Raw genomic sequence first — 20032 nt, forward strand, 5'->3', positions numbered from 1 at the left:
CGTCGACGAGTGGGGGCGCCATGTCGAATTTAGGGTGCCAACCTCCGCTGTGAGGTAGGGTGAATAAGGGAAAGATCACCCCCCCCCCCACACCATATTAGTTTCTATCCTTTTTAGTATTGCTAATTGTTAAGATAGATTAAGGTGTTATTGTCTCCTGACCCTACTATATGGGTAATTTTACTCAAAAATATTAAAAGTTAAATTTTAGGGGTATTTTTATGCAAATTGCCTCTTCTGAGAAAAAGAGGACTTAACTCTATAGCGCCACCTGTTGGGGTATTTTTGTACTCTTGTGGTTTTAATTACAATGACAGCCAAGGGCTGTTGTACTTCAGTATACAGAACAATGTTCGCAGGTTCAACTCCCCTTTATAAGAAAAATATTTAAAAAATATCAGAAAAGTTCACGGCCCCTGCAGTGTCAGTGCGTGCAAGGCTTGGGATTAAGATTAGGAGGCACTCCAGAACAGGCGCTGTCACTCAACATAAAGTGAGGCACAAAGGATTAGAATTGAGGGGTCAGAATGGTGCATCAAGCCCTTCGCCACACCAAGGTTGACCCTAACCCCCTCATTTACATACTGTATGTAATAAAAATTGTAATATAAAATGCACAAAGTAAAATCAGCGGTACAAGTATGATTTTTATAGGGGTTATGTCTCCTACATGAATGTCTAATTGGTTTGCTTTGAGGTTTGGGGAGTGACAGACGCAGAAGCCAGTCTCCTAACTGAATCAGCACAACTGAGTGATATCAGCTGCCTTGTCCTCGTGAACACTTTCTCCTGAACTAACAAGAAGATAATTTATATGATGTAAGCAGGTTATTTTGCGGCAGGGCTGAAATTAAATTGAAATGGTGTTTTTGTGATTACGTCAATTTTCATGGCAAGGAATGACTTTACAATTCATCTGATCACTCTTCATTATCTAAAGTTAAGGCAAATTGCCACAGGATGAATTTGTGAAAACCAAATTTGGTGACAATTTCAAAACTTTTGGCCACGATTGTAGACACCTAAAGAGCGGTTACATGGGAAGTCTGCGGGAAGTAATGCCATGATCCTGGCCATGATATACTAAGATGGGAATTACCCGTAACCCTGTAAATCAGGGCACATATTCCTGTTCACTTCAGAAGACACATAGGGGTAGACGGCTAATGAAAACTTGAAACCTCGGCCTGAGATATTATTATTATTATTTATTTATGTAGCCCCATTAATTCCATGATGCTGTACATGAGAAGGGGTTACAGATATCATTTACAGTAAGCAAATTTACGATGACAGACTGGTACAGAGGGCAAAGTACAGAAAAATGAATCACCGACTGCAGCACAAATATTTAATCAGCTCATAAAAGTTCTAGATAAATGTAACTGGTTGTGTTCACAATTCTTGCCAAACACAAGAACAAATTACAGTCAAAGGTTGCAGGAAAGTGAAAGCAATGCGGCTAGAAGTCTTGGAGCTGAAGAATAAGTACAAACATCCTGGTGGAAGAGACCCAGAATGATTTTGGATTTGCAGCTACTGTCGCGAGGTATCGTCTGCTGAATGGTTCGGGGGTCCCAGGGTAGAAATGGACCTTATAAAGAAATGTGTCGTCTTCGTCCTCCTGCTCCAAGCAGGTGAGTTTTATTTCTTCCCAGTTCTGTGTGTGACGGTAGACATGTCTCATGAGGAGTCAGAGGAGACAAATGTCTGAGGCTTCAGCTTACACCTCAGGGTGGGGGAGGCAGAGGGCAGGGAATGCAGGTCCACAATACCTAAACTACATGTAGTGAGGAATTTATGGGATTACCAACCCTCCAGAAATTCCTGGGCAGTCTGTAAAAAATAATAGGGCAGATTTTTCTGCCATCCATTAAAAAAAATTGTTGCGTGAGAAACTCCTAAAGAAAGATTATTATGAGGGTAATGATTATCCTTCTACAGTTCAGTGACTGCAGCTGACATCTCCATATCAGAATTATGGGCTGTGGACACAAATCATTTATAATCATAATTATTGATGATGGTTTTCCAATGTGTCCATAAAAAATATTGTCTGTCCGAGATTTTTTTGAGAAGTTGTCCAGAAAAAATAAAGTTGGCAACCCTGTTCCTTCTTCTTTTTGCAACAGGAGACCAAGAAGGTCAAGCCGTGTCTGAGATCTGGAGGAAACTCCTATTTCTTGCATTTCCTATTCATTGATTCATTGTAAAAATTATATACACTGTGTTCCAAATTATTATGCAAATTGGATTTAGTGTCATAAAGATTTAATTGTTTTGTTTTTCAAATAAACTCGTGGATGGTATTGTGTCTCAGGGCTCAATGGATCACTGAAATCAATCTTAAACACAAGTGATAATTAGTTTTCCAGGTGATTCTAATTAAAGGAAAACTACTTAAAAATGATGTTCCACATTATTAAGCAGGTCACAGTTTTCAAGTAACATGGGAAAGAAAAAGGATCTCTCTGCTGCCGAAAAGCATCAAATAGTGCAATGCCTTGGTGAAGGGATGAAAACATTAAAAATTTTCCAAAAACATAAGCGTGATCATCGTACTGTTAAGAGATTTGTGGCTATATCTGAGCACAAATGTGTTTGTGCTGATAAAGGCATAATAAGGAAGATTTCTGCCAGGCAAGTTCATCGGATTAAGAGAGCAGCTGCTAAAAAGCCATTACAAAGCAGCAAACATATTTGAAGCTGCTGGTGCCTCTGGAGTCCCTCAAACCTCAAGGTGTAGGCTCCTTCAAAGGCTTGCTGTGGTGCATAAACCTACTATTCGGCCACCCTTAAACAGTGTTCACAAGCAGAAATTATTGTATTGGGCCCACACATACATGAAGACTAATTTCCAAACAGTCTTGTTTACTGATAACACAGGTCAACAAAAAAAAATTTTTCTGGTGTCCAAAATATTTTAATGAATTTGGGGTATTTTTGGGGTGCTGATTCTGAATATGTCATCAGTTTTGCCAGATTGGCTCAAGTTTTTGACATTTTTGGTATCTTATTTATAACACTTGTTGGTAAATGCGACGCATCATCTCATTAATTTCTTTGGATTAGTACTTGAACTGAGCAGTTCTCAATATAGTTTTGTGTTAATTAGTGTTCTAAAAGTTTGTTCATAGCTTGATTTTTGCACTAACTTTATGTTGTTGTCTGTTTTCCAGTGAAAAGCATGAACTCATCAAGAAGAAGTTGTCTTAACGATCCAGACTCATTCTGTTACATTTGTGGTGAATACACACTGCCAAAACATAGAAGAAACATAACAGACTTCGTAAAAAAAAGTGTATTTTGCCTATTTTGGGGTTATGCTTGGGGACCAAGACAAGTTTTGGGCACCACACATAGTGTGCAAAGCATGTATCGAATTATTACGAAAATGGAGCAAAGGACAAAGAAAAAGCTTCAAATTTGGTGTTCCAACGGTGTGGAGAGAGCCAAAAAATCATCATGATGACTGTTATTTCTGTGCAGTGCAAGTGCAAGGATTCAATAAGCATAAGAAACGAAAATGGGAGTAACATGGAATCTGCAAGAAGGCCTGTCCCTCATTGTGAAGATGTGCCTGTACCTGTGTTTGCCATAAATAACAGTCATCATGATGATTTTTTGGCTCTCTCCACACCATTGGAACACCAAATTTGAAGCTTTTTCTTTGTCCTTTGCTCCATTTTCGTAATAATTCGATACATGCTTTGCACACTATGTGTGGTGCCCAAAACTTGTCTTGGTCCCCAAGCATAACCCCAAAATAGGCAAAATACACTTTTTTTTACGAAGTCTGTTATGTTTCTTCTATGTTTTGGCAGTGTGTATTCACCACAAATGTAACAGAATGAGTCTGGATCGTTAAGACAACTTCTTCTTGATGAGTTCATGCTTTTCACTGGAAAACAGACAACAATATAAAGTTAGTGCAAAAATCAAGCTATGAACAAACTTTTAGAACACTAATTAACACAAAACTATATTGAGAACTGCTCAGTTCAAGTACTAATCCAAAGAAATTAATGAGATGATGCGTCGCATTTACCAACAAGTGCTATAAATAAGATACCAAAAATCTCAAAAACTTGAGCCAATCTGGCAAAACTGATGACATATTCAGAATCAGCACCCCAAAAATACCCTAAATTCGATGAAATATCTTTGGCACCAAAAATGCTGTTGACCAGTGTAATTGTTGAGCAACCCTGGATGGTCCAGATGGATGGAGTAGTGGATGGTTGGTGGATGGCCACCATGTCCCAACAAGGCTGCAACGTCAGCAAGGAGGTGGAGGAGTCATGTTTTGGGCCAGAATCATGGGAAACAGCTGGTAAGGCCCTTTAAGGTTCCTGAAGGTGTGAAAATGACCTCTGCAAAGTATATAGAGTTTCTGACTGACAACTTTCTTCTATGGTCTAAAAAGCAGAAACGTGCCTTGAGGAGCAAAATCATCTTCATGCTGACAATGCCCCATCTCATGCTGCAAAGAAAACCTCTGAGTCATTGGCTGCTATGGGCATAAAAGGAGATAAACTCATGGTGTGGCCACCATCGTCCCCTGACCTCAACCCTATAGAGAACCTTTGGAGGATCATCAAGCAAAAGATCTATGAGGTTGGGAGGCAGTTCACATCCAAACAGCAGCTCTGGGAGGGAAGAAATACAAGCAGAAACTCTCCAAAAACTCACAAGTTCAATGGATGCAAGAATTGTGAAGGTGACAGCAAAGAAGGCTCCTATGTTAACATGTAACTTGGCCTGTTGGGATGTTTTGGCGTTAAATAGCTTTTTTGTTCAGTGAATGTGACCTCCTAATGCTGCAAATTCCACAAATGAGCATTTTCAGTTCTTTAAAACATATCAAATGTTTAGAAATTGTACTGTGCCTAATAATTTGGAACAGTGCAGTGTGAGTCTTTATTCATTTTGGAGATTATACTGTTATCATTGGGAGGTTTCTTCAATAAAATTCGATGTATACTCTAACGGGTGATGACTTTTATTAGACTGACTGTCATTTGCACCGACCATTTAGGAAAATCTGATAAAAATGTAATTTGCATAATAATTTGGAACATAGTGTATATTTATTTATTTGCATTTTGCAGTGAGAAATAAGTATTTGATCCCTCTGGCAAACAAGACTTAATACTTGGTGGTAAAACCCTTGTTGGCAAGCCCAGCAGTCAGATTTTTTTTGCAGTTGATGATGAGGTTTGCGCAGTTGTCGGGAGGAATTTTGCTCCGCTCCTCTTTGCAGATCATCTCTAAATCATTAAGATTTTGAGGCCGTCACTTGGCAGCTCGGAGCTTCATCTTCCTCCATAAGTTTCTATGGGATTAAGGTCTACAGACTGGCTAGGCCACTCCATGACCTTAATGTGCTTCTTTTTGAGCCTCTCCTTTGTCACCTTGGCTGTATATTTTGAATAATTGTCTTGCTGGATGATCCAGCCACGACCCATTTTTAACCCCTTTCCGATGTCAGGAGTAATAGTACGTAGGTTTAACATCTTTATTGCACTCTCAATCCGAGCGAAGCCCTCGTTCTTCTGTAAAAAAAAAATCCAAAGTTTTGGATAGTTGGAGGAAACCCACATAAATCCTGTTATTATTCAGGTTTGTTTAGGAAAAAAGTCCTGTAGACTAATATTGCGGCACATTAACCCCTGGCACACTGCAATCAAACATGATCGCAGTGTTCCGGTGTTCTGAAATTTGTCGGCATGTCGTAGATAGTAGGGATGGGCGAGGCTACGGAGTCACGTGGCGCAAAGTGACCAATCACGGCCAAGCAACAGCTGAAGATGCAGGGTGGAGAGAAGAGGAGCTCTGGGCGGCAACATGCCTGAAAATTTCAGGGACGGGCGTGAGTATGGCACCTGGGGGCCTGGTTAAAACCACAATAGTGAGGGAGGGGGCGTGACAAAGGGAGGGGGGAGTTACTATGCTCAGAAATTTCAGGGCGTCTTCATTTCTCCCCTCCCTTTGTCACGCCCCCTCCCTCACTATTGTGGTTTTAACCAGGCCCCCAGGTGCCATACTCACGCCCGTCCCTGAAATTTTCAGGCATGTTGCCGCCCAGAGCTCCTCTTCTCTCCACCCTGCATCTTCAGCTGTTGCTTGGCCGTGATTGGTCACTTTGCGCCACGTGACTCCGTAGCCTCGCCCATCCCTACTATCTACGACATGCCGACAAATTTCAGAACACCGGCAGTATAGGGAAGCATCGCACAGGGAGCGGGCTCCCTGCGGGCTTCCCTGAGACCCCCGGAGCAATGCGATGTGATCACTTTGCTCCTAGGGTCTCCTACCTTCTCCCTGCAGGCCCTGGATCCAAAATGGCCGCGGGGCTGCATCCGGTTCCTGCAGGGAGGTGGCTTACCAGCGTCTGCTCAGAGCAAGCACTGGTAAGCCTGCAGCACTGTAAGTCAGATCGCTGATCTGACACAGTGCTCTGCAAAGTGTCAGATCAGCGATCTTACACTATAACATGATGCCCCCCCTGGGGCAATGTTATAGTGTAAAAAAATATATATATTCACATGTGTAAAAAAAATAAAAAAAATCCTAAAATATATATATAAGCAAAATAAGAAAAGCAGCACAAAAAGTACAAAAAAGTGGACTTTATTGCCTGAATGGCGTGGCAACGTTTCGGATACAAAATCCTTTTTCAAGCAGTGAACACATAGGTGGAACAATCATTTATATGATACTCATACCAATCTCATTACAAGGCTCATTAAATATAATATTAAAAATATGAATAAGCTACAATAGACAACACTCCATAAAATAAGTGAATCCATGTGAATAGGATATCTCTATAAAATTTGTTATCAGTTAACATTATATATAACGTGTCACGTGATTTTTCTTAAAATAGCCTTAATAATCAATTATCAATCCAGTAAAATCAGGTGTTCCACTCCTGACATATTATGACCATAGGAAACTTACAAATATACTCCTTAACTTGCACGCCTCGGTTCTCGGCGTTCATCCGCACAACTGTGCATGTCAGTGACATCAGAGCCCATAGACCCACAATGCCTCAGCTCGCAGCTGCGCAGAGTCACCCCGAGGACCGCAGGCGCCATGTCAATCAAGGGAAAACTTTGCCCATAAGAAATAAATAAAAAATATATAACATAAATTTAATATCGTTTGGCCACATCGGACTCATAGTTGCTTCAAAGCCAAATATCATATGGCCATAACAGACCCATAATTACTAATATCCGGAGCACCACCACTCAAATCAAACAAGAATAAGCTTCATTCTTATTATAGGGAGGACTGTGCCGTAGATTTAAAGGACCAGAGCATAAGCCCACCTTACTGTCACAAGGTCTGGGAATATATAATGTTAACTGATAACAAATTTTATAGAGATATCCTATTCACATGGATTCACTTATTTTATGGAGTGTTGTCTATTGTAGCTTATTCATATTTTTAATATTATATTTAATGAGCCTTGTAATGAGATTGGTATGAGTATCATATAAATGATTGTTCCACCTATGTGTTCACTGCTTGAAAAAGGATTTTGTATCCGAAACGTTGCCACACCATTCAGGCAATAAAGTCCACTTTTTCTACTTTTTGTGCTGCTTTTCTTATTTTGCTTATATTGTTGGAGGCCATTGGACTACTGGCTGGAAGAGCTTTGCACTACGGTTGAGGTATTTCTGGATGCTGTTCCAATTTTTGCTTTTATATATATATATATATATATATATATTGTGAGGCTGTGGCCTCTGATACAGCTAGGGGGCGCTGTTTGTTCTCCCCAGAATGTGCATGCAGATGGATGAAGTCCATAGGTGTGCATGAGAGTCACGGATTTCCAGTCTGGGTTTCCAGGTGGCTGAAGGCCACAGGTTTGTGTGTGTTTAAAAGCCCTGCAGTAAGGGGTATGGGTGTGTCAGGCCGTATCAGGCCATGCAGGCCATGGCAGGTGTCTGGCCAGGTGAGACCAGGTGCACGTCAGTGTCAGTCTGGTGTGTGCTGGTCTGCAGAGTGCATGGAGGCCAGCAGAGCCAGCACCCAGGGCAGCTGAATAGCCTGGCACCCGCAGCGTACACAGAGATGCAAGTCGTCCATGGTACTGGTCTTGGATGTGGACAGTCCTGTGCCCGGAGGTTGACAATCCTGTGCCCGGAGGTGGTTGTCCTGTGCCCGTAGGAGTCGGATGTGGACAGACCTGTGCCCGGAGGTGGATGTTCTGTGCCCGGAGGTGGATGTCCTGTGCCCGGAGGTGGATGTCCTGTGCCCGAAAGAGGACTAGCATGTGCAACGATTGCAAACAGGTGGATATGGTGCCCGGCTGCTATCTGGAGGATATCCTGAACTGTGTACGACTGTGTGAGTAAAGAGTGAGTACAGAGACTTTGTCTTATGTGTACCCGGCTGCACTCCAGAGGATAAAGAGTGCAGTGCGCTGAGTGAGTACAGAGACTGTGATACAGCGATTCAGGACACCCACGAGAACTAGTCAGAGGAGGGCTGGCGTGAGTAGTGTCTGCAACATATGAGGCTGTGTGTATGGAGACGTATAGAGACTGAGATGGCGTGCGGTCGCCCAGGGAAACTGGACAAGGGAAGTCTGGCCTGTTTAGGGACCGCAAATCTAAAGCCATGTGAAATGTATTGCATTGAACTGGTGTAAACTGATCACTGAAGTTATATGCATTTATGTGGACTGGACTTTAATGCTGTGAAGAAACACATTAAAAGAGACTTTTGTGTTTGAATTTGTGGGTTACTGCCTCTTCTGTTGTGAATTTGGATTCTGGGCTCCCCCGGTGGCTACTGGTGGAATTGAACTGGTGTTTTCATCTTCTCTGTTCACCTGTTCCCATCAAGATGTGGGAGTCGCTATATAACCTTGCTGCTCTGTTAGTTGCTTGCCGGTCAACAATGTTATCAGAAGCCTCTCTGTGCTTGTTCCTGCTCCTAGACAACTACTAGATAAGTTGGACTCTTGTCCATGTTTGTTTTTGCATTTTTGTTCCAGTTCACAGCTGTAGTTTCGTTACTGTGTCTGGAAAGCTCTTGTGAACAGGAATTGCCACTCTGGTGTTATGAGTTAATGCCAGAGTTTTAAAGTAATTCCTGGATGGTGTTTTGATAGGGTTTTCAGCTGACCATGAAAGTGTCCTTTCTGTCTTCTGCTATGTAGTAAGTGGACCTCAAATTTGCTAAACCTATTTTCATACTACGTTTGTTATTTCATCTTAATTCACCGCCAATACATGTGGGGGGCCTCTGTCTCCTTTTGGGGTATTTCTCTAGAGGTGAGCTAGGACTAATATTTTCCTCTGCTAGCATTATTTAGTCCTCCGGCTGGTGCTGGGCATCTAGAATCAACGTAGGCATGCTACCCGGCCACTGCTAGTTGTGTGTTAGGTTTAGTTCATGGTCAGCTCAGTTCCCATCTTCCAAGAGCTAGTTCCTATATATGCTGATGCTATGTTCTCTTGCCATTGAGATCATGACAGTTTGACCGGCCCACAAAGTGTTAATTGTTTGGGCTGAAGCAGGAGAAAAAGAAGTGTTTAAGGGAATTTTTTTTTTTTTTTTTTTTTTTTCCCCTCAGAGTTTTGCTGCCTAGCCCTTAATTGCTGTCTAGCTGCTTCTTACCTCCTCTTAACCCTTGAATGGCTCTGTGTCCACCTGTTTGTAATGGATCTTCAGAGTGTAACTGCAGGTTTGAATAATCTCGCCACGAAGGTACAAAATTTGCAAGACTTTGTTTTTCATGCACCTGTATCTGAGCCGAGAATTCCTTGGCCGGAATTTTTCTCGGGGAATAGATCTGGGTTTCAGAATTTTCGAAATAATTGCAAATTATTTTTGTCCCTGAAATTTCGCTCTGCCGGAGACCCTGCACAGCAGGTCAGGATTGTGATTTCCTTGCTCCGGGGCGACCCTCAAGACTGGGCTTTTTCATTGACACCAGGGGATCCTGCGTTGCTCAATGTGGATGCGTTTTTTCTGGCCTTGGGGTTGCTTTATGACGAACCTCATTTGGAGCTTCAGGCAGAAAAAACTTTGATGTCCCTATCTCAGGGGCAAGATGAAGCGGAAATTTACTGTCAAAGATTCCGTAAATGGTCTGTGCTTACTCAGTGGAATGAGTGCGCCCTGGCGGCGACTTTCAGAGAGGGTCTCTCTGATGCCATTAAGGATGTTATGGTGGGGTTCCCTGTGCCTGCGGGTCTGAATGAGTCCATGACAATGGCTATTCAGATCGATAGGCGCTTGCGGGAGCGCAAACCAGTGCACCATCTGGCGGTGTCCACTGAGAAGTCGCCAGAGAGTATGCAGTGTGATAGAATTCTGTCCCGAAGCGAGCGGCAGAATTTTAGACGGAAAAATGGGTTGTGTTTCTATTGTGGTGATTCTACTCATGTTATATCAGCATGCTCTAGGCGCACTAAAAAGCTTGATAAATCTGTTTCCATTTGCACCTTACCGTCTAAGTTTATTCTATCTGTGACCTTGATTTGCTCTTTGTCATCTATTACCACGGACGCCTATGTCGACTCTGGCACCGCTTTGAGTCTTATGGATTGGTCCTTTGCCAAACGCTGTGGGTATGATTTAGAGCCTTTGGAGACTCTTATTCCTCTGAAGGGGATTGACTCCACCCCATTGGCTAATAATAAACCACAATACTGGACACAAGTAACTATGCGTATTAATCCGGATCACCAGGAGATTATTCGCTTTCTGGTGCTGTATAATCTACATGATGATTTGGTGCTAGGATTGCCTTGGCTGCAATCTCACAACCCAGTCCTCGACTGGAGAGCTATGTCTGTGTTGAGCTGGGGATGTAAGGGGGCTCATGGGGATGTACCTGTGGTTTCCATTTCATCATCTATTTCCTCTGAAATTCCTGAGTTCCTGTCTGACTATCGTGACGTCTTTGAAGAATCCAAGCTTGGTTCATTACCTCCGCACCGAGAGTGCGATTGTGCCATAGATTTAATCCCGGGTAGTAAATACCCAAAGGGTCGTTTATTTAATCTGTCTGTGCCTGAACATGCTGCTATGCGAGAATATATAAAGGAGTCCTTGGAAAAGGGACATATTCGTCCATCGTCATCTCCCTTAGGAGCCGGTTTTTTCTTTGTGTCAAAAAAAGACGGCTCTTTGAGACCATGTATCGATTATCGGCTTTTGAATAAAATCACTGTAAAATATCAATACCCATTGCCGTTGCTGACTGATTTGTTTGCTCGCATAAAGGGGGCCAAGTGGTTCTCTAAGATTGACCTTCGTGGGGCGTATAATTTGGTGCGAATCAGGCAGGGGGATGAGTGGAAAACCGCATTTAATACGCCCGAGGGCCACTTTGAGTATTTAGTGATGCCTTTTGGTCTTTCTAATGCTCCGTCAGTTTTCCAGTCCTTTATGCATGATATTTTTCGCGATTATTTGGATAAATTTATGATTGTGTATCTGGATGATATTCTGATTTTTTCGGATGACTGGGACTCTCATGTCCAGCAAGTCAGGAGGGTTTTCCAGGTTTTGCGGTCTAATTCTTTGTGTGTGAAGGGTTCTAAGTGTGTTTTTGGGGTACAGAGGATTTCCTTTTTGGGATATATTTTTTCTCCCTCTTCCATTGAAATGGATCCTGTCAAGGTTCAAGCTATTTGTGATTGGACGCAGCCCTCTTCTCTTAAGAGTCTTCAGAAATTTTTGGGCTTTGCTAACTTTTATCGTCGATTTATTGCTGGTTTTTCGGATATTGCTAAGCCATTGACCGATTTGACTAAGAAGGGTGCTGATGTTGCTGATTGGTCCCCTGACGCTGTGGAGGCCTTTCGGGAGCTTAAGCGCCGTTTTTCCTCTGCCCCTGTGTTGCGTCAGCCTGATGTTGCTCTACCTTTTCAGGTTGAGGTCGACGCTTCTGAGATCGGAGCTGGGGCAGTGTTGTCGCAGAAAAGTTCTGACTGCTCCGTGATGAGGCCTTGTGCCTTCTTTTCCCGTAAATTTTCGCCCGCTGAGCGGAATTATGATGTTGGGAATCGGGAGCTTTTGGCCATGAAGTGGGCTTTTGAGGAGTGGCGTCATTGGCTTGAGGGGGCCAGACATCAGGTGGTGGTATTGACTGACCACAAAAACTTGATTTATCTTGAGACCGCCAGGCGCCTGAATCCTAGACAGGCGCGCTGGTCATTATTTTTCTCTCGGTTTAATTTTGTGGTGTCATACCTACCGGGTTCTAAGAATGTTAAGGCGGATGCCCTTTCTAGGAGTTTTGAGCCTGACTCGCCTGGTAACTCTGAGCCCACAGGTATCCTTAAGGATGGAGTGGTATTGTCAGCCGTTTCTCCAGACCTGCGGCGGGCCTTGCAGGAGTTTCAGGCGGATAGACCGGATCGTTGCCCACCTGATAAACTGTTTGTTCCTGATGATTGGACCAGTAGAGTCATCTCTGAGGTTCATTCTTCTGCGTTGGCAGGTCATCCTGGCATTTTTGGTACCAGGGATTTGGTGGCAAGGTCCTTCTGGTGGCCTTCCCTGTCACGAGATGTGCGAGGCTTTGTGCAGTCTTGTGACGTTTGTGCTCGGGCCAAGCCTTGTTGCTCTCGGGCTAGTGGATTATTGTTGCCCTTGCCCATTCCTAAGAGACCTTGGACGCACATCTCGATGGATTTTATTTCAGATCTGCCTGTTTCTCAGAAGATGTCTGTCATCTGGGTGGTGTGTGACCGTTTCTCTAAGATGGTCCATTTGGTTCCTCTGCCCAAGTTGCCTTCTTCTTCCGAGTTGGTTCCTCTGTTTTTTCAAAATGTTGTTCGTTTGCATGGTATTCCTGAGAATATCATTTCTGACAGAGGGACCCAATTCGTGTCTAGATTTTGGCGGGCATTCTGTGCTAGGATGGGCATAGATTTATCTTTTTCGTCCGCTTTCCATCCTCAGACGAATGGCCAGACCGAGCGGACTAATCAGACCCTGGAGACATATCTGAGGTGTTTTGTGTCTGCTGACCAGGATGATTGGGTTGCTTTTTTGCCATTGGCAGAGTTCGCTCTCAATAATCGGGCCAGCTCTGCCACTTTGGTGTCCCCGTTTTTCTGTAATTCGGGGTTTCATCCTCGATTTTCCTCTGGTCAGGTGGAATCTTCGGATTGTCCTGGAGTGGATGCTGTGGTGGAGAGATTGCATCAGATCTGGGGGCAGGTGGTGGACAATTTGAGGTTGTCCCAGGAGAAGACTCAGCTTTTTGCCAACCGCCACCGTCGTGTTGGTCCTCGGCTTTGTGTTGGGGATTTGGTGTGGTTGTCTTCTCGTTTTGTCCCTATGAGGGTCTCTTCTCCTAAGTTTAAGCCTCGGTTCATCGGCCCGTATAAGATATTGGAGATTCTTAACCCTGTTTCCTTCCGTTTGGACCTCCCTGCATCCTTCTCTATTCATAACGTTTTTCATCGGTCATTGTTGCGCAGGTATGAGGTACCGGTTGTGCCTTCCGTTGAGCCTCCTGCTCCGGTGTTGGTTGAGGGTGAGTTGGAGTACGTTGTGGAGAAAATCTTAGACTCTCGTGTTTCCAGACGGAGACTCCAGTATCTGGTCAAGTGGAAGGGATACGGCCAGGAGGATAATTCTTGGGTGAATGCATCTGATGTTCATGCCTCTGATCTGGTTCGTGCCTTTCATAGGGCCCATCCTGATCGCCCTGGTGGTTCTGGTGAGGGTTCGGTGCCCCCTCCTTGAGGGGGGGGTACTGTTGTGAATTTGGATTCTGGGCTCCCCCGGTGGCTACTGGTGGAATTGAACTGGTGTTTTCATCTTCTCTGTTCACCTGTTCCCATCAAGATGTGGGAGTCGCTATATAACCTTGCTGCTCTGTTAGTTGCTTGCCGGTCAACAATGTTATCAGAAGCCTCTCTGTGCTTGTTCCTGCTCCTAGACAACTACTAGATAAGTTGGACTCTTGTCCATGTTTGTTTTTGCATTTTTGTTCCAGTTCACAGCTGTAGTTTCGTTACTGTGTCTGGAAAGCTCTTGTGAACAGGAATTGCCACTCTGGTGTTATGAGTTAATGCCAGAGTTTTAAAGTAATTCCTGGATGGTGTTTTGATAGGGTTTTCAGCTGACCATGAAAGTGTCCTTTCTGTCTTCTGCTATGTAGTAAGTGGACCTCAAATTTGCTAAACCTATTTTCATACTACGTTTGTTATTTCATCTTAATTCACCGCCAATACATGTGGGGGGCCTCTGTCTCCTTTTGGGGTATTTCTCTAGAGGTGAGCTAGGACTAATATTTTCCTCTGCTAGCATTATTTAGTCCTCCGGCTGGTGCTGGGCATCTAGAATCAACGTAGGCATGCTACCCGGCCACTGCTAGTTGTGTGTTAGGTTTAGTTCATGGTCAGCTCAGTTCCCATCTTCCAAGAGCTAGTTCCTATATATGCTGATGCTATGTTCTCTTGCCATTGAGATCATGACACTCTTCACTGCATACGATGCTACTACAGCTTTACTATATATATATATATATATATATATATATATATATATATATATATATATTGCTCCCATAAACGAACCGACCTATAAAACTGTCCCACTAGTTAACCCCTTCAGTGAACATCGTAAAAAAAAAGAGGCAAAAAACAACGCTTTATTATCATACCGCCAAACAAAAAGTGGAATAGCACGCGATCAAAAAGACGGATATAAATAACCATGGTACCGCTGAAAACATCATCTTGTCCCGCAAAAAATGAGCTGCCATACAGCATCATCAGCAAAAAAATAAAAAAGTTATAGTCCTCAGAATAAAGCGATGCCAAAATAATTATTTATTCTATAAAATAGTTTTTATCGTATAAAAGCACCAAAACATACAAAAAGATATAAATGAGATATCGCTGTAATCGTACTGACCCGAAGAATAAAACTGCTTTATCAATTTTACCAAACGCGGAATGGTATAAACGCCCACCCCCCAAAAGAAATTCATGCTGGTTTTTGGTAATTCTGCCTCACAAAAATCAGAATAAAAAGCGATCAAAAACTGTCACGTGCCTGAAAATGTTACCATTAAAAACGTCAACTCATCCCGCAAAAAACAAGACCTCACATGACTCTGTGGACCAAAATATGGAAAAATTATAGGTCGCAAAATGTGGTAACGCAAAAAATATTTTTTGCAATGAAAAGCGTCTTTCAGTGTGTGACGGCTGCCAATCATAAAAATCCGCTAAAAAACCCGCTATAAAAGTAAATCAAACCCCCCTTCATCACCCCCTTAGTTAGGGAAAAATGAAAAATTAAAAAAATTTATTTATTTCCATTTTACCATTAGGGTTAGGGCTAGGGTAAGGGCTAGGGTTAGGGCTAGGGTAAGGGCTAGGGTTAGGGCTAGGGTTAGGGCTAGGGTTAGGGCTACAGTTAGGGTTGGGGCTAAAGTTAGGGTTAGGGTTGGGGCTAAAGTTAGGGTTTGGATTGCATTTACGGTTAGGAATAGGGTTGGGTTAGGGGTGTGTCAGGGTTAGGGGTGTGGTTAGGGTTACCGTTGGGATTAGGGTTAGGGGTGTGTTTGGATTAGGGTTTCAGTTAAAATTGGGGGTTTCCACTGTTTAGGCACATCAGGGGCTCTCCAAACGCAACATGGTGTCCCATCTCAATTCCAGTCAATTTTGCATTGAAAAGTCAAATGGCGCTCCTTCCCTTCCGAGCTCTGCCATGCGCCCAAACAGTGGTTTACCCCCACATATGGAGTATCAGCGTACTCAGGAAAAATTGTACAACAACTTTTGGGGTCCAATTTCTTCTCTTACCCTTGGGAAAATAAAATATTGGGGGCGAAAAGATCATTTTTGTGAAAAAATATGATTTTTTATTTTTACGGCTCTGCATTATAAACTTCTGTGAAACACTTGGTGGGTCAAAGTGCTCACCACACATCTAGATAAGTTCCTTAGGGGGTCTACTTTCCAAAATGGTGTCACTTGTGGGGGTTTTCAATGTTTAGGCATATCAGGGGCTCTCCAAACGCAACATGGCGTCCCATCTCAATTCCAGTCAATTTTGCACTGAAAAGTCAAATGACGCTCCTTCGCTTCCGAGCTCTGCCATGCGCCCAAACAGTGGTTTACCCCCACATATGGGGTATCGGCGTACTCAGGACAAATTGTACAACAACTTTTGGGGTCCATTTTCTCCTGTTACCCTTAATAAAATAAAACAAATTGGAGCTGAATTAATTTTTTTGTGAAAAAAAGTTAAATGTTCATTTTTATTTAAACATTCCAAATATTCCTGTGAAACACCTGAAGGGTTAATAAACTTCTTGGATGTAGTTTTGAGCACCTTGAGGGGTGCAGTTTTTAGAATGGTGTCACACTTCGGTATTTTCTATCACATAGACCCCTCAAAATGACTTCAAATGAGATGTGGTCCCTAAAAAAATGGTGTTGTAAAAATGAGAAATTGCTGGTCAACTTTTAACCCTTATAACTCCCTAACAAAAAAAAATGTTGGTTCCAAAATTGTGCTGATGTAAAGTACACATGTGGGAAATGTTATTTATTAAGTATTTTGTGTGACATATCTCTGCGATTTAAGGGCATAAAAATTCAAAGTTGGAAAATTGCGAAATTTTCAAAATTTTCGCCAAATTTCTGTTTTTTTCACAAATAAACGCAAGTAATATCAAAGAAATGTTACCGCTAACATGAAGTACAATATGTCACGAGAAAACAATGTCAGAATCACTGGGATCCGTTGAAGCGTTCCAGAGTTATAGCCTCATAAAGGGACAGTGGTCAGAATTGTAAAAATTGGCCCAGTCATTAACGTGCAAACCACCCTTGGGGGTAAAGGGGTTAACAATGTTAGTGAGAAGGACAAGAACTCTAGGGTGCAGACAAATATACTATAAATTAAGACTGAGCTGCTGTAGATTTCCCTTTTTTTACCGTAAGGACAGGTACACCATGTTCCAAATTATTAGGCAAATGATATTTTTTTGGATTTTCCTAAATGGTCGGTGCAAATGACAGTCAGTCTAATTAAAGTCATCACCCGTTAGATTATACATCGAATTTTATTGAAGAAACCTCCCAATGATAACAGTATAATCTCCACAATGAATAAAACCTCACAATGCACTGTTCCAAATTATTATGCACAGTAGTATTTCTAAACATTTGATATAAAGAACTGAAAATGCTCATGTACTACGGAGGACAGAGAATGAACTTCAATCCAATATTGCAGCCAGCGGGTAAGGAAAGGGTGAATCAAACACCCGAAAACCCCGCCCATATGACTGAAAACCGGTCCCGCCAAATTCAGGTGACAGGTTCCCTTTAATTAGAATCACCTGGAAAACTAATTATCACATGTGTTTAAGATCCATTGAGCCCTGAGACACAATACCATCCATGAGTTTATTTGAAAAAAAAAAACAATTAAATCTTTATGACGCTTAAATCCAATCTGCATAATAATTTGGAACACAGGTATTCTACATCCGCCAGGAAATGATGGTCTTAAAGTGGTTGTCCATTGCTGTGTTTTTGATGATCTATCCCTAGAGTAGGTTATAACCATGCAGGTAAAGTGCACTGACCCTGGAGCTTCAAACTCCTAGAGAAGGTCTCTTTTTGCCGACAGAAAGCCTTTAACGTCAATTTCATAGTGCGCATAAGAGCTTGTATTCTATGCTTCTTATTAAATACATTGTGGAATGAAACAAGGGGTGTAGTGAGTAATGTTTCTCCTTGTAGAAAGACAACCCAAGCCTGACATGTCAGATTGAGGAGACCTATAAGCCATGCATGCTCATCTGGGAAAATAAATATATAAATTTTCTCTTCAGAGAGGAAGAGGACTAGAATCCTAGCACGACCTATTGGAAGCAACAATCCTGAAAGTCAATGCTGACTCTTTAACAAGCATTGCATGTTTAATGTTGGATAGGAGCATGCATGGCTTATAAGTCTCCTCACTGTGACATGCCAGGCTTGGCTTTTCACTCTCCACAAACAGGACCCCTGGAATGAAACAAAACATTTTGTACAATTGTTTAATGAAGGACAATAACCAATTACACTGCAGCGTTCATGTTGGTCACGTATGTTCCACCTTCTTTACACACAGGTGCAGCTTTGGAGGTCTCTGCTCCTACAACATACCTGGCAACATTGGGGTCAGACAATGTGATTCCCTGTGAATATACCATAGAGAAACCCCCAGTAGATCCAAGATTTTTTGCAGCATTTTGGTTGTTTCAAGGAAAAGAAATTCTGAGCTTCGATAATGAAGTTATAACAACTGATTCCAGATATTCATTGGACACAGAGAAGGCATTAGAGGGACGTGTGGATCTGTCTATATCTGACATGTCTGTGTCCGATGTCGGGGAGTACATCTGCTCAGTGGTCTACAGCCCTGACTGGAAGATGAAGGACATTACTGTGGACGTCAAAGGTAACTCAAGCCGTCTCCATGGTCTCTAACCATATGAATTACTTTTCTACAAAAATCCACATTATAGTAACCTTTGATGATTATCAGCTCCTCCACAGGTGGCAATCACAAATAGAACAGTCAATGAAAAGAGTGTCCTTCTCTGCTCCGTCACTGGATTCAACCCTGCAGACATTGAGATTAAATGGTTCAGGGGCTCAGAGAGGCTGAGTGATGTAACTGAGGATCGGCTCCTGAGGAACCCGGACGGAACCTACAGTGTGAACAGCACCGTGACCATCACACCCACTGAGGAGGACCGAGAGCAGAACATCTCATGTAGGGTCCAACATGAATCTCTAAACCAACCTCTCCAGGAAGACTTCCAGCTGGGAAATACAGGTAATGATATTCTTAATAAGAGATCTTGAGACCACCACAACTAAATCTCCTGCAATGAATTAATAAGGTTTTGTCAAGTTGCCCCCATAAACCCTACACCTACAAAGGGGAAAATAAGTATTTGACAAACTACCAATTTAGCAGGTTTTCCCACTTACAAAGAATGGAGAGGTCTGTAATTTTTATCGTAGGTGTGCTTTAACTGTGAGAGACAGAATCTAAAAATAAAATCCTGAAAATCACATTGTAGGATTTTTGCATAATTAATTTGCATTTTATTGCATGAAATAAGTATTTAATACAATAGAAAAATGGAACTTAATATTGGATACAGGAACCTTAGTTTGCAATTACATAGGTCAGACGTTTCCTGTAGTTCTTGACCAGGCTTGAACACACTGCAGCTGGGATTTTGACCCCCTACTCCATACAGATCTTCTCCAGATGTTTCATGTTTCGCAGATATCACTGGGCAACACTGAGTTTCAGCTGCCTCTAAAGATTTTCTATTGGGTTCACATCTGGAGACTGGCTAGGCCACTCCAGGACCTTAAAATACTTCTTATGGAGTCACTCCTCAGTTACCCTGGATGTGTGCTACTGGAAGACCTAGCCATGACCCATCTTCAAAGCTCTTATTGAGGGAAGTAGGATGATGGCCAAAATCTTGTGAGGCATGACCCCATTCATCCTCCCTTCAAAACGGTGCAGTTGTCCTGTCCCCTTTACAGAAACAAAAGTATTATGTTTCCTGTTGTGAATTAGACTTTTTTGGCTCCCTCTTGTGGTCACTAGTGATATGACTCTGGGATTGTCTTTCCTCAGTTTGGCACCCACCTGGGTCGTTAGTCCAGGGGTGTTGCTATATAAACTTCCTGAATTCTCAGTCTGGTGCCTGGCATCGTTGTAATCAGTTCCTTTCTGTTTGCTCCTGTCTGCTGGTCCTGGATCTTGCAAAATTAAGCTAAGTCCTGCTTCTTTGTTTTTTGGTTTTTTGCTTTGCTCTTATTTTTTGTCCAGCTTGTACTAAATGTGATTCCTGATTTTGCTGGAAGCTCTAGGGGGCTGGTATTCTCCCCCCGGGCCGTTAGACGGTTCGGGGGTTCTTGAATATCCAGCGTGGAAATTTTGATAGGGTTTTTGCTGACCGTATAAGTCATCTTACTATATTCTGCTA

At 42.5% G+C, this 20032-nt stretch overlaps 2 protein-coding genes across 2 annotated transcripts in view; both read left to right on the plus strand.

Annotated features, from left to right (window-relative positions):
* LOC143786154 (uncharacterized) overlaps nt 1-20032 on the plus strand; it is a 126724-nt gene that overhangs the window by 56017 nt on the left and 50675 nt on the right. The window lies entirely within an intron of this gene.
* Nucleotides 1533-18884, plus strand: LOC143785072 (cell adhesion molecule 2-like). Its single transcript, XM_077273744.1, has 3 exons — nt 1533-1637; nt 18145-18474; nt 18562-18884. Exons 1-3 carry the CDS (start codon nt 1589-1591, stop codon nt 18882-18884), a joined length of 702 nt encoding a protein of 233 aa, XP_077129859.1. The 5' UTR covers nt 1533-1588.

The sequence above is a fragment of the Ranitomeya variabilis genome, chromosome 7 (assembly GCF_051348905.1).
Source record: "Ranitomeya variabilis isolate aRanVar5 chromosome 7, aRanVar5.hap1, whole genome shotgun sequence".
Lineage (NCBI taxonomy): Eukaryota > Metazoa > Chordata > Amphibia > Anura > Dendrobatidae > Ranitomeya > Ranitomeya variabilis.

Coding starts and splice junctions, on each gene's coding strand:
- LOC143785072 (XM_077273744.1), top strand. CDS start 1,589: ATGGACCTTATAAAGAAATGTGTCGTCTTCGTCCTCCTGCTCCAAGCA. Junction 1,638..18,144: donor CGTCCTCCTGCTCCAAGCAG/GTGAGTTTTATT, acceptor CTTTACACACAG/GTGCAGCTTTGGAGGTCTCT. Junction 18,475..18,561: donor CATTACTGTGGACGTCAAAG/GTAACTCAAGCC, acceptor GATGATTATCAG/CTCCTCCACAGGTGGCAATC.